Source organism: Rutidosis leptorrhynchoides, chromosome 11 (genome assembly GCF_046630445.1).
Source record: "Rutidosis leptorrhynchoides isolate AG116_Rl617_1_P2 chromosome 11, CSIRO_AGI_Rlap_v1, whole genome shotgun sequence".
NCBI classification, from domain to species: domain Eukaryota; kingdom Viridiplantae; phylum Streptophyta; class Magnoliopsida; order Asterales; family Asteraceae; genus Rutidosis; species Rutidosis leptorrhynchoides.
In genome coordinates, this window is record NC_092343.1 from 108,958,323 (window position 1) to 108,973,725 (window position 15,403).

The 15,403-nt window shown below is 34.7% G+C and overlaps 1 protein-coding gene across 1 annotated transcript; it reads left to right on the plus strand.

The window, feature by feature from the left end:
- The first annotated feature begins 1,145 nt into the window (after positions 1 to 1,145).
- Positions 1,146 to 1,595, plus strand: LOC139874856 (uncharacterized). The gene has a single exon (XM_071862251.1). It carries the CDS (start codon positions 1,146 to 1,148, stop codon positions 1,593 to 1,595), a length of 450 nt encoding a protein of 149 aa, XP_071718352.1.
- The last annotated feature ends 13,808 nt before the right edge of the window (positions 1,596 to 15,403 follow it).

Below are 15,403 nucleotides of genomic sequence, written 5' to 3' on the forward strand. Positions count from 1 at the left end.
TAAACCTCAACTTATTCAAGTTGATTAACCAGACCATTAAATACATCCATCACATCCATGTGTTCAATAATATACCGATCGTCATCCGCCATCTCAAATGGCTCCACCTTAAATTGCATACCGCCGTTTCTCGCCATCTCCAAACAAAAACTATCTGAAACACCTAGAAGCTCTGATACCACTTGTTATGACAACTTTCCTGACGCACCCACACTAGCGGAAGCGAGGATATAATTGTTTGAGACAAACTTGCGAGAAATAATAGAAAACAAAGTAAAATAACTGATAACACGACGATTTAACGTGATTCGGCAAAACCCTGCCTACGTCCACCCCAAGAGTTTCCTTTATTCTTATAATATAAAAGATGCAGGTACAAGAAAAAGTACACTATGAGTTAACCCAAACCCAAGCCCTTTAGATTTTAGGATAAAATCTAAGTTTCCCGTACACCCTTTTACACTCCTTACAAAAATAAAACTCTCGACCTCACAAGTAAACATACTCCGTTGATAAACCCTATCAACTATGTTTTTCTCTCATTTGTGATCTTGTGATCCTCACTTGGATGGATTTCACCTTATGCATGATCACCTATTTATAGATGAAGACATACATGCATACACTTTACTTGGACAATTCTAGCCACTTGTTGCTTACCTTCTTTGACTTGTAGGAAAACAAATCAATCTTTACCACATCAACAACCAACTTGACATGTGCAAAGAAAGAAGAGAATTTCAACCTTTTTTCTTTGAATTACAACTTGCACATGAATAAGCTAAAAAAGTCTTCAACTATGCAAAAGCCAATTTCATTTTGGCTACTAAATGATTTGTCAAATATTTGGACTATTGTCCAACAATAAATATGTTAGTAGGGTTTGTATGATTAAATGCAACCAATCTCGGGGATTATCCTAAAATGTCAATATCTGCCAAGTATGACCAATGATCATGTATGAGTGTAGTTTCCTTAACTCGACTATTTATTGACGCGCGAAGCAAGACATTAACTGTTGAATAAACAATAGTATGAAGCAGATTCTACTCTGGCAGAACTAGTTGACATAACCTATTAGTATTGGTTGACTATTTCATCATGCAATGGTTTTATAGATGTCGTAAGCATTATGCAAGTAATACATGAGGCAAAATCGCATTCCGGTGAAAGTTGAATTGGACAAACGGGGTATTGATCTTGGTTCGCTTCGATGTTCTCTATGTGACAATGATTTAGAGTCGGTAGAACATATTTTTCTGCATTGTCCGATTGCAAAGGAGATTTGGGATCGTATCTTTCGTTGGTGGAATTTGAGTAGTCCTGTACTTTCAAATATTGAAGACGTTTGTCAAGAGAGGGATAACTCGGGACTCTCTTCAAAGATTTGGCAAGGGGTAAAATGGGTGGGTTGTTATCTCATTTGGCAAAATAGAAACAATCTTATTTTTCGGGGTAAAGTCGGTAATGGACCAACGATTCTCAATGAAGTTCAAGTAAAATCCTTTGAATGGATCTCAAAACGATCGAGAAAATCTCACATTGATTGGAACCGTTGGCTCTTAAATCCAAAAGATATAGACGATTATGGTTAGGTTGAAGAAATGCTTCTGCAATTTATGTTCTAGCAATAGATGTATGTTCTCGCTTTAGCTTCTGTTTATGTTTCGTTCAAAGGCATGTGCTCAAATGCCAAATTGTACATTGGTTATTCCTTTAATTAAAGTGTTGCTTTTCAAAAAAAAAAAAAAAAAATAACTGAAAACCTAGTGTTACATGGATATATGATATTTGTAATCCTAAAACAACAATCAAACAAGAACATGCAAATGTATAGATAAGAGTGAAAATGTCTGACTAAGTCGCAAATACTCTGGAAGTTCTCCCAAAGTATGTGTTCTAGAACCAAGATCTAATCTGCCCCTATTCTCAAGTTCCGTGCCAAAGAATGTATCTCGGTTCTTGGGACTCCGACTATGTTGAGTACAACGTATCTTCATACACAAATAACTAAGTGTACCGAGCCTATGAAGTAACTACGTTCCTTATCTGGCCAGGTCTTAGTCACAACTTAAAGTTAGTCAGATAAACCTTGAGACCTAACTTCTAGATCCATTTATTAATTAGTTGAAGCATTTATCTTGCATACTTACAATTAAAATGTTACTTAATTATAGTAGCTCAAACTTCAATCATAACAAACACACAAAGGTTCAACCTAACATGAAAAATATAGCAAGCATATTAGTTTTAGCTACATATAGATAAGATATACTAAAATATTAAATAGATGCAGTAAAGTCTTAAAAACTCGCAATGTCTGACAAGAAGATCTCTACCTGCTTACAAAACCTCGGACTACTTCCGAAACTAACTTCCTAAATCTAGCTTACTTTCTATAGAGCAAAAAAGTAAGATTACTAAACTGTATGTATAAAATAAAAATGGAAAAGGTGTAAAAGTTGTTTTAAAATGAGAAATAGAACTGAGTAATTGTAGGTATTCGGTGTTCGAGTCGGTATGCCAATGAGCCGGGGTAAATTGGCGATGAGCCGGGGCGTGGAATTGAACCAGATATATGCAAGGTTTATCGTATGAGGTTCATTCGTACTGGCACCGAGTCAACCAACCGATTTTTAGATATAAACCAGTATTGAGCCAATGAGCCATGATTTCTTGATTTTTATCGGTTATGGCTTGTTTACTACTGTCTTGGTTCGGGTTTCTTCAATTGTGACCACGCAGATGGAATGGTTAACATTTCATCATTCGAATATATCAAATCCTTTTTGCTTTTCTTTTACATTAACCGCGAATATCACCCCTTTTATTAACATTGATACTTCTTCTTCAATGAAACCTCTATTCTTTGTGGTTACACATATTCGAGCAAAACTAATGTCATGATCAAAACATATGCTTCCCCACAGTTGCAGCAACACGAAATCTGTGTGCATACCGAAAATCTCAAACCAAGCCATCCTTTCATCTACTACAAAATTCTTCATTACCAGTTTTATAATGGTATATAGAGACTTCATCGTGTCATTTATTTTCAAAGCCGTACATGCATCGATTGAAGGAAAAGAACACCACAACCATAATCCACCAATATGACGGATATCAACATCCTCAAATCCCTCATCCTTAATGATAGTATGAATGAATACTACCCATAGTTGCGACTTCTTTCAACCTTATAAGAACTGATTCCATAGATTTATTAACTGGCAACAAATCCTGATCCAGAAGAATAATCAGTTGAACCATTTTTTTACTTACATTTAAACCATTCACCAAACATGTATAAGCATTTTCTCCCTTATTACACGATGTATTACCCCCACCATCGTTTAATGTTATTTGAGGTAACCCTATTTTGATATGACGAAACCCTAGGACGAGGTTTAAACATATCGGATTTGGATTTGGGATTCAATTTCTTTTGAAACCTAGCCACCGAAGCATATAGCTTCATGTTGTCAACCCTGATTGTTGATAACAATCTAGCAAACGTAACGTCGTCTTTCACCTCAGCAAAAGAAACAAATCTAAAAAGTTTTCCTTGTTTTGAACGTTTAAAAGCCACATATGAATCGACAATCTTACCGTACGGTTGACAAAGAAACCAAATTCCCCTTTGATCAACCCTTTCAAATAGATTTGTTATGAAAACTTTGACGTGCCAGGTTTCGAAACCCTAGCACTGTCAAAATTAATTTGCGACCATACACTCTTGCTTGCTACAATTTCTTCACTTTGTAGTACCACTCATCTTCTTCCTTTCGATAGAAGGATCTTCCTCTCATGATTGGAGCATTTTTTTTTTTGCTATCGGAATTTGAATACCGCTTATCGCCTTCGGAGGAGAGCGTTTTTCAAGTTCGCATATTCTATTTTATTGTCCCTTTCTAGTAAACTTTATTAAATTCAAGATAAATTGGATACGTTAGTTTTCATCTTATGACAATAAATTTGAATGAAATTAAACTAAATCAATAAAATAAGTGTGATTCATAAATGAAAAGCTAAATTGGAAACTTAATTGAGTTTAAAAGTTATATTGTGTATAGATAAATAATTGTTTGATGACAAATGAAAACAATAAAGTGAATAATAAAATTGATATATATGAAATTTAATATTATTTTGTATATAAAATTTTATTTCTAGGAATATTTTTATAAATATAGAAATGTCTATTGATGAACGCCATACGGATCGTATCTAATACTTATTATATATTACTATATTATCTAATAGACAAAAACGGTGAATAGTATCAAGGGTATTTTTGACTTTTCATTTTTTTTTCTTTTCCTTTTCCCCTTTCTTTAAAATGTATATTCATCCATTCATTTTTAGATCTAAAGAAACAAATAACATAGATCTAAAACAACACAAAATCATAAATCTAAACAAAAATATAGTTCTAAACACGGATACACAAAAGGATCTAAACAAAAATACATCTAAATTTACAATCTGTTGGTGCATATAAGTCCCTAGTTATATCAACTAAAGCAAGATTAAAGTTGGACGGGCCTGAGGAATGACAGACGGGCCCGTGATCGAATGAAGCCCAAGACGAGTATAAATAACGGCCAAAGCTTCATTTGGAGGTTGATCATCCACACACCTCCATATCGTTTTCTCTCAATCAACACATATCCAAAACCCATACAAGTAGAATTAACGACTCTAGGCATCGATCTAATCAATCGTTCTTGATTGGTTCGACTAAATCGACACCCGAAAGTCATCGAATTCGCTAGAAAACTCGATCCGAAGATCTGAATAGCTACAACAAAGTGGTATCAGAGCTTTGAGTTATAGGATCGATCATCTTTCCGGCGAATTCGTATTTGAGTCTTTAATTTTTTTTATTTTTGGGTGTTCATCACGTTTTTGACCAAAATTTGCAAAAATTGTTTTGGTATGTTAAAAGTTAAAATTGTTTTGTGCAAAACGTTCCTTATCATCATACAAACCTTCTCCAATTTACGAATCTAATTTTTGTTGAGAAATCAGCCAGAAATCGTGATTTTAAGTTTGAAAAAGTCCACTTTTTGGTCCGATCGATTTGCAAAATCTAGAGTGTTTTTTGGAAAAAGTAAAAACGTAGTTGTGTTAGAAATAAAAAACCGATCAGATATGCATCTTTTCAAGTGTTAATTCGTGTTTTTAAGTCACCTCTGCCGTAGCACCACCACGAACCACCGCGAACCACCACCGGAATCACCAAAAACCCTCAAGAACGTAATCGTGCGGTTGCACAATCAAACCGTACGGATTTAGAACGTAACCGTACGGATACAAGCAACCGTATTGCGTAACCGTACGGATTCATAAGTGAAAAAAATCAGAATTATTTAACGAAGAAGAAGGTACTCTGTCAAAATTTTAACGAAAAAGGACCTTGGTTGCTAAGATTCTGTTACTTTTAGGGACTGTTTGTTAAACATTTGGGGACTGACTGTACAAAAGCTTCTGTTTCACAGGGACTGTTTGTGTAAATTCCTCTAACTGAAGTCAGATTTCACTAGAAGACAAAATAGTTGGGGGTATTTCTGCCAACCTTTGAAACTTGTTCCAAACTTGTACTTTTCACCCTCTGTTTCACTTTTGGACAGTTTCTACCCAAGTTTGAGCTGTTTGACTTTTGTGGTCCAAATTTTCAAAGTTTGACTGAATATTAACCAGGGTTGACCAGAGTTGACTGTTTGACTTTGACTTTGACCAAAAAGTCAACTTTTGACCAAAAAATCAACTCGTTGACCAAAAAGTCAAACTTTGACTTTTTCCAAAATTTCGCGAATATTCCAGATATTCAGGTTTTGTCAAGTTTTCACGGGAAAACTTGATACGTTCATCCAATTGACTCCGATAGTCAATTTTTGATCGGTTTTATCGGTATTTCGCGCTCTTTTTGTCAGAGTTTGAGCATTTAAAAGGTTTTATTCACTGTTATGGATAATAGAATGGACGAAAATAAGGATAAGGCTTTGAGAAAAGAATGGAAACATTTTGCTGCCTTTCCAAATGAGAGTCTGGAGGATACAATAGCTAGGTATCGTCATTTGTTGTCCGAGTTGAAGAATGTTGGGATTCAATTATCAAATCGGGACATTGTTAGAGGTTTTAAAGATGGGCTACCAAAGATGTAGGACCCTGTTATTATGATGCTTGAATCAAAATGCTCTCTTGCAGATTACTGTCTCAGTTCAGTTATATCAATGTTGAGGAAAAATGAACAAAAACATAGTGATGTTACTACTGAGATTGAAAAATTAGCAAGGGATGAAGAGCTGGTTGGTAATGTTACTGAGGATGAGAGAATGAAAGAAGTTGATGATGCTGAGAAGTTGCAGGTTGGATCAGACGGTTTCGATTCCGAGTCAGAACCCAAGTCTTTATGCGCATTTATGGCTGACACATCATCTAAGGCCCAGGTATGTAATGACTCCTCTTTTGTTTGTGTTAAGTGTCCTGAACTAAAAGAGCAGGTTAAACAATTGACTGATATTTGCCTAAAATGTAATAATTGTTCTGCCTTAGAACAAGAAATTGAATTACTTAAGAAATGTAATGAGACTCTTAAGAGACAGTATGAGGATAACATGTTCTATAGGAGTAGAGAGAAAGAGTTTAGGGAGATCATTAAGACTCTAGAGGATCAGGTGGCCGATCTAAATTCTAATGTGATACTTAATACTCAAACCATAGTGAAGTATATCCCTGAGATAGATGCCCTTAAGAGAGAAAAAGAGTCTCTAAGGATTAGTTTTGAAATGGAAAGAGATAAGGCATATATATTTAAGAGGTCTGCTTTTGTGTTAGAGTATTATCAGACTGTAGGAGGTAAAGAAACTAGTGGTGACTATAAGCAGTGTCCACCCCCATTTGAACATGATTATAATTTCTCACCACCTGAGAAACAATTTGGAGAGGACTACCTCAAACCCCCATCTACTGAGACCGAACAAGATAAGGGTAAGATGGTAGAGGATACTGAGACTCCTAAGACGGTAGTAGGAGAAAACAAAAAGGTATATGAGTCTAAGGTAGATGGTACTGGAAAACCGAATCCCAAGCCAGTTACTGAACTTAAGAACCCTGCTAACAAGAGACCACTCAGAATTATGAATATATTGTAGTGACCCGAACTTTTCCATGTTTATATATATTAAATGAAATTGATATTTATATGATTAAGTGTTTCCAACATGTTAAGCAATCAAACTTGTTAAGACTTGATTAATTGAAATAGGTTTCATATAGACAATTGACCACCCAAGTTGACCGGTGATTCACGAACGTTAAAACCTGTAAAAACTATATGATGACATATATATGGATATATATATAGTTAACATGATATTATGATATGTATGTATCTCATTAGGTATTTTAACAATGAGTTATATACATAAAAATGAGACTATTGAATTAAGAAACTCGAAAACGATATATATAAGATTATCGTTATAACAACATCTTATTAATTACATATGAATCATATTAAGATATTGTTACACTATATTTAAACATGATAAATGATAAGTAAACATATCATTAAGTGTATTAACAACGAACTACATATGTAAAAACAAGACTAACTTAAGGGTTTCGAAACGAGACATATATGTAACGATTATCGTTGTAACGACATTTAAATGTATATATATCATATTAAGATATATTAATTCATCATATTATTATGATAATATAATAATTTAACATATCATTAGATATAATAAACAATGGGTTAACAACATTTAACAAGATCGTTAACTTAAAGGTTTCAAAACAACACTTACATGTAATGACTAACGATGACTTAACGACTCAGTTAAAATGTATATACATGTAGTGTTTTAATATGTATTCATACACTTTTGAAAGACTTCAAGACACTTATCAAAGTACTTCTACTTAACAAAAATGCTTACAATTACATCCTCATTCATTTTCATCAACAATTCTACTCGTATGCACTCGTATTTATACTCGTACAATACATAGTTTCTAAATGTATTTACTATTGATATATACACTCCAATGATCAGCTCTTAGCAGCCCATGTGAGTCACCTAACCATGTGGGAACCATCATTTAGCAACTAGCATGAATGATTACACAAAATTATAAACTAATGGAGCCTTTATGAACACCCCATATTCACGTGAAGGTGTACACACACAAACACTTTCATTTTCAATTTTTCTTGAATCAAACTCATCTCTCTTAAGTGTTCTTCCATTGTTCTAAGTGTTCTTCATCATATTCATCAAAATCTTGCTCAATCTAGTTCATAAATCCATACATAAACCAAGTTATAAAACAACTACTCAAGAACACACCAACAACACTTCCAAGTCTGCTAGCTTACTTTCAATCTTGCAAATCCACTTTGAGTGATCATCCAACCTCAAGAAATCTTTCTTATTTATAGTAAGATATCTTTCTAATACAAGGTAATCCTCATACTCAAACTTTGATTCAATTTCTATAACTATAACAATCTTATTTCGAATGGAAATCTTACTTGAACTTGTTTTCGTGTCATGTTTTTACTTCAAGAACTTTCAAGCCATCCAAGGATCCTTTGAAGCTAGATCTATTTTTCTCATTTCCAGTAGGTTTATACACAAAACCTGAGGTAGTAATGATGTTCATAACATCATTCGATTCATATATATAAAACTACCTTATTCGAATGTTTAAACTTGTAATCACTAGAACATAGTTTAGTTAATTCTAAACTTGTTCGCAAACAAAAGTTAATCCTTCTAACTTGACTTTTAAAATCAACTAAACATATGTTCTATATCTTTATGATATGTTAACTTAATGATTTAAAAACTAAAAACACGAAAAACACCGTAAAACCGGATATACACCGTCGTAGTAACACTTCGGGCTGTTTTGGGTTAGTTAATTAAAAACTATGATAAACTTTGATTTAAAAGTTATTCTTCTGGGAAAATGATTTTTCTTATGAACATGAAACTATATCCAAAAATCATGGTTAAACTCAAAGTGAAAGTATGTTTTCCAAAATGGTCATCTAGACGTCGTTCTTTCGACTGAAATGACTACCTTTACAAAAACGACTTGTAACCTATATTTTCGACTATAAACTTATACTTTTTCTGTTTAGATTCATAAATTTAAGTTCAATATGAAACCATAGCAACTTGAATCACTCAAAACAGATTTAAAACGAAGAAGTTATGGGTAAAACAAGATTGGATAATTTTTCTTGTTGTAGCTACGTGAAATTCGTAACAAATCTATACAAATCATATCCTAGCTAACTTATATTGTATTATACATGTATTCTAACATATATTATGTAATCTTGGGATACCATAGACACGAATACGATGTTTTGACATATCATATCGACCCATCTATATATATATTTCGGAACAACCATAGACACTCTATATGCAGTAATGTTGGAGTTAGCTATACATGGTTGAGGTTGATTCAAAAATATTATATATACTTTGAGTTGTGATCTAGCCTGAGACTTGTATACACGAGGTCGTGGATTGATTCGAGATAATATATTGCTTTATTTTCTGTACATCTAACTGTGGACAACTAGTAATAGGTTACTAACGAGGACTGCTGACTTAACAAACTCAAATCATTAAAACGTAATAAAAAATGTTGTAATTATATTTTGATCATACTTTGATATATATGTATATATTTGTTATAGGTTCGTGAATCAACCTGTGGCCAAGTCTTATTTTCCGACGAAGTGATAATCTGTGAAAGTGAGTTATAGTCCCATTTTTACTATCTAATATTTTTGGGATGAGAATACATGCAGTTTTGAAAATGACTTACAAAATAGACACGAGTATTGAAACTACATTCTATGTTGAATCGTTATACCGGATATCGCCCTTGTTGAACTTGGTAGCCTAAGAATTGGTGTTTATTATAATTGCCACCAATTGACGTGAATCCTAAAGATAGATCTATGGGCTTTGACACGCCCCAGTCAGAGAATTTGAACTGCTTTAGTACTTCGATATTTATATATGGGGATATTCTAGATGCATTTGTTAATATCGGTTACCAGGTGTTCAACCATATGAATGATTTTTATGCAGATTGCATGCTATTGAAAGATGAAATCTTGTGGTCTATTATTACAATTTGATATATAGGTTAAACCTATAACTCACCATCATTTTTTTGACGTTTAAAGCATGTTTATTCTCAGGTGATTATTAAGAGCTTCCGTTGTTGCATGCTAGTATATGGACAAGATTTGGTGTCAGCATGCTTGTATAATATTGTTTAAAACTGCATTCGAGATTTATTTTGTTGTAACATATTAATATTGTAAACCAATATGTATTGGTAGTGTGTAAGTGTGATATTTTTAGATTATCATTTCTGGATAATCTAGGTGGTCTCTTTTTAACCTTGTCGATAAAATAAAGGTTATGGTTTGTTTTAAAAACGAATGCAGTCTTTGAAAAACGTCTCATATAGAGGTCAAAATCTCGCAACGAAATCAATTAATATGGAACGTTTATAATCAATATGAACGGGACATTTCAGTTGGTATCCGAGTGTTGGTCTTAGAGAACCGGAAAATTGCATTAGTGTGTCTTACCGAGTTTGTTAGGATGCATTAGTGAGTCTGGATTTCGACCGTGTTTTCTTTAAAAACGATTGTTTAACACTTTTGTTGGAAACTATATATTATTAACATGTAAATATTATGTGATATATTAACCTCTTCATGTGTTTGATATTGTGTGATAGATGTCTACCACTAGTACAAATCCCATCGACTCACCTAATAATAATGAAGAGTCGAATATGTTTTGGGAAGATTCACAAATTCCCGAAGAGGAACCGGAAGAGGAGGAACCGGAAGAGGAGGAACCAGAAGAGGAGGAACCGAAAGAGGAGGAACCGGAAGAAGAAGAGGTTTCGGAGGAAGAAATATTGATACCTACAGTAAATCGACTAAATAAAAGAAGATCCTCAACCAATGGTCCAAAATTAAAAATGGTCAATGGTGTTTCCGCCGAGGAAGCAAAATATTGGGAAGATTACCAATTTTCCGATGAATCGGATCTCGATGACGATACCGATGATGTTATAGAAATTACCTCGACCCAATTTAATAAAGCAAAAGAAAATAATAAGGGAAAAGGTATAAAAATAGAGAAACCTGATTCCAACCCCGATGAACTTTATATGTATCGGCAACATCCGTATTTCTTAAATTGTAACAATAACCCAGGAACCTCTAAACCACCAGGTTTTTCTAAACCATTGTGGAAAACAACGGCTCGTATTAGAGGAACACCATATATCCCTAGAAAATTAGGAAAACGAACCAAGTTCGAAGAAGAAGAAGAAACCAGTGATTCATATTAGAGGGTTGTAATCATGTTGTGTATTATATGTATTGTAGTGTGCTTGTACTTTTATATTCTATGTAAAAATTGCTTGTATTGTTTGTTAATTATCTTTTACGAATCTAATCCTTGTCTATTTTACAGTATAAAAACAAAATGGACTTTAAGGGTAGGAAACCGAATATTTTAGAAGACCTACCAGAGGATATGATTGAGGAAATCTTGTCTAGAGTCGGTCAGAATTCATCAGAACATTTAGTTATGGCGAAATTAACTTGTCAAACATTTGAAAGACTTTCCAGAAATGCCTTAGTTTATAAAAGGTTTTCCTTTGATAGGTGGGGTATATCACATTGGGGAGACCGTAAGTTACGCCGTATTTTCTTTAAAGCGTTAAATGTGGGGAATCCAAATGCAATTTTACGCTACGGGTTAAGAACCTATTTTGACTCAACATATCCCAACATATGATTTAGTGAGTTAGAAAGAGCTTCTAACATGCAACATAAAGAAGCATGTTATACTTACGAGTTAGTGATGTTCGCTTCTTACCAAAGTGAGAAAAAGAACATCGGATTACAACTTTTAAATAAACCCTTCCCACAAGTGACGGATTTAGTAGTTGGGGGTGAGAAACAAGGTTTTTAGATTATTACGGGACTGTTGGACATTACGAAACCCTCGTCCTTTTGACGACATTACAACATGCTGCCTAGCCAATGGTCATAACGGTTACTTTCCACAAGACCAAAGATGGGAAGTCGTCTTAGTAAAACCAGATTGCATGACTTGTTTCTGGACTTATGAATTACGTGTCTTTATTTCTTTTGCTGAACAACTTGCGCATTAACTAGAATTGCCTTTATAGCTGCCGAGTAGCAAAGTTATTATGTGCTATATTTCATCCTATATGTATAATAGCGGTATTGTAAGTTTGTAAAATATTGTATAAAATTTGAACGCGAAATTTTATTATAATCAGTTTTTTCATATGGAATTGTAGTAGTTGAATTGTATATTAACTACTAAGTATGAACTTAACGGGTAGGTACTACCCGAATTAAAACTATAAAACGCTAATATGAAGAAAAAGTTTTTATAAATGAGTTCATACTATGCTACGAAATACTATTGACTACTCTTAATATTCTGTATGATTAACTTAATTCTTTTGGCTATTTTTGAAGGAAATGACACTGACTACTCGTCAGAACTTGAACATGAGCAAGGAAGACTTCCGTGTTTTCCTTGCTACGAACATAGCCGCAGTGCAGGCTGCAATGCAAAATAACAACAATAACTCTGGTTCTAGCAGTGGAACTAATTCCACAAGAAATCGTGTAGGATGCTCCTACAAAGAATTCACTGCCTGCAAACCTTTGGAATTCGATGGAACCGAGGGTCCAATCGGATTAAAACGGTGGACTGAAAAGGTTGAATCGGTGTTTTCCATAAGTAAATGTACTGAAGAAGACAAAGTAAAGTACGCTACGCATACCTTCACAGGTACTGCGTTAACATGGTGGAACACCTACCTCGAGCAGGTGGGATAAGATGTTGCTTACGCACTACCGTGGTCAGTATTCAAGCATTTGATGAACGAGCAGTACCGTCTCAGAAACAAGGTTAATAAGCTCAAGGTAGAGCTTAGAGGGTTACAAACACAAGGATTTGATATTACCACGTACGAACGACGATTCACAGAGTTGTGCCTATTGTGTCCGGGAGCGTTCGAAGATGAAGAAGAGAAAATCGACGCATTTGTAAAAGGGTTACCAGAAAGGATTCAAGAAGATGTGAGTTCACACGAGCCCGCCTCCATACAAAAAGCAAGTTGAATGGCTCATAAACTCATAAATCAGATTGAAGGAAGAATTAAAGAGCAGGCGACCGAAGAAGCCAACACGAAACAAATCAAGAGGAAGTGGGAAGAAAACAGTGACAAGAGTCACCAACAAAACAACAGTAACTATCACTTCAACAACCAACACAGCAATCACAACTACAATCGCCCCATTTTTCGCAAAAACAAACGCAACAACAACTATCCTAACAACAACAACAACCGTCCTAACAACAATAACAATCGCAACAACAACGAAATCAATAACAACAATGGCAACAACAATCAGAATAATAAATGTCTAAGGTGTGGAGGGTATCATCCACATAAGTTCTGTGTAGTAGTGTGTACTAAGTGTAATAGAACCGGACATAGTGTAATGAAGTGTGATGTCTATGGCCCAAAGGCATATAAAAATAACAGAACAAATAATTCCATTATTTGTTACGGATGCGGAAAGCTGGGCCATTTCAGCAAAGCATGCCCTAATCAAGGGAATAATAATGGGCAAGGCCATGGATGAGTCTTCAACATTAATTCGGCAGAAGTGCAGGAAGACCCGGAGCTTGTTACGGGTACGTTTCTTATTGACGATAAATCTGCTTATGTTTTATTTGATTTAGGTGCGGATAGAAGCTATATGAGTAGAGATTTTTATGCCAAATTAAATTGTCCATTAATACCTTTGGATAATAAATTTTTACTCGAATTAGCAAACGGTAAACTAATTACAGCAGATAAAGTATGTCGGGATAGAGAAACTAAACTAGTTTACGAAACATTTAAAATTGATTTAATCCCAGTCGAGTTAGGGAGTTTTGATGTAATAATTGGCATGGACTGGTTGAAAAAGGTGAGAGCAGAAGTCGTTTGTTACAAAAATGTGATTCGCATTGTGCGTGAAAAAGGAAAACCTTTAATAGTGTACGGAGAAAAGAATAACGCGAAATTAAATCTTATTAGTAGTATGAAGGCACAAAAACTAATAAAAAAAGGTTGTTACGTCATTCTAGCACACATCAAGGAAGTTAAACCGGAAGAAAAGAACATCAGTGATGTTCTCGTCGCAAAAGAATTTCCCGATGTATTTCTGAAAGAATTACCGGGATTACCCCCACATCGATCCGTTGAATTTCAAATAGACCTTGTACTAGGAGCTGCACCAATAGCTCATGCTCCATACAAACTCGCACCCAGCGAAATGAAAGAATTACAAAGTCAGTTACAGAAACTTTTAGAGCGTGGTTTCATTCGACCAAGTACATCACCATGGGGAGCTTCTGTTCTGTTTGTCAAGAAGAGAGATGGTACATTCAGGTTGTGTATCGACTACCGAGAGTTGAACAAACTTACCATTAAGAACCGTTACCCATTATCGAGAATCGACGACTTATTTGATCAACTACAAGGCTCGTCGGTTTATTCGAAGATCGATTTACGTTCTGGATATCACCAAATGCGGGTGAAGGAGGATGACATTCTGAAGACTGCTTTTGGGACGCGTTACAGTCATTACGAGTTTATGGTTATGCCGTTTGGATTGACAAACGCACTAGCTGTGTTCATGGATCTCATGAACCGAGTGTGTGGGCCATATCTTGACAAGTTTGTCATTGTTTTCATCGATGACATACTTATTTACTCAAAGAATGATCAAGAGCACAAAGAACATTTGAGAAAAGTGCTAGAGTTACTGAGAAAAGAAAAACTGTACGCTAAGTTTTTAAAGTGTGCATTTTGGTTGGAAGAAGTTCAATTCCTCGGTCACATAGTGAACAAAGAAGGTATTCAGGTGGATCCAGCAAAGATTGAAACCGTTGAAAAGTGGGAAACCCCGAAAACTCTGAAGCACATACGCCAATTTTTAGGGATGGCTGGTTATTACAGGAGATTCATCCAAGATTTTTCCAAAATAGCAAAACCCTTGACTGTATTAACGCATAAAGGGAATAAATTTGAATGGAAGGATGAACAAGAGAAAGCATTTCAATTGTTGAAGAAAAAGTTAACTACGGTACCTATATTATCATTACCTGAAGGGAATGATGATTTTGTGATATTTTGTGACGCCTCAAAGCAAGGTCTCGGTTGTGTATTAATGCAACGAACGAAAGTAATTGCTTATGCGTCTAGACAATTGAAGATTCATGAGCAGAAT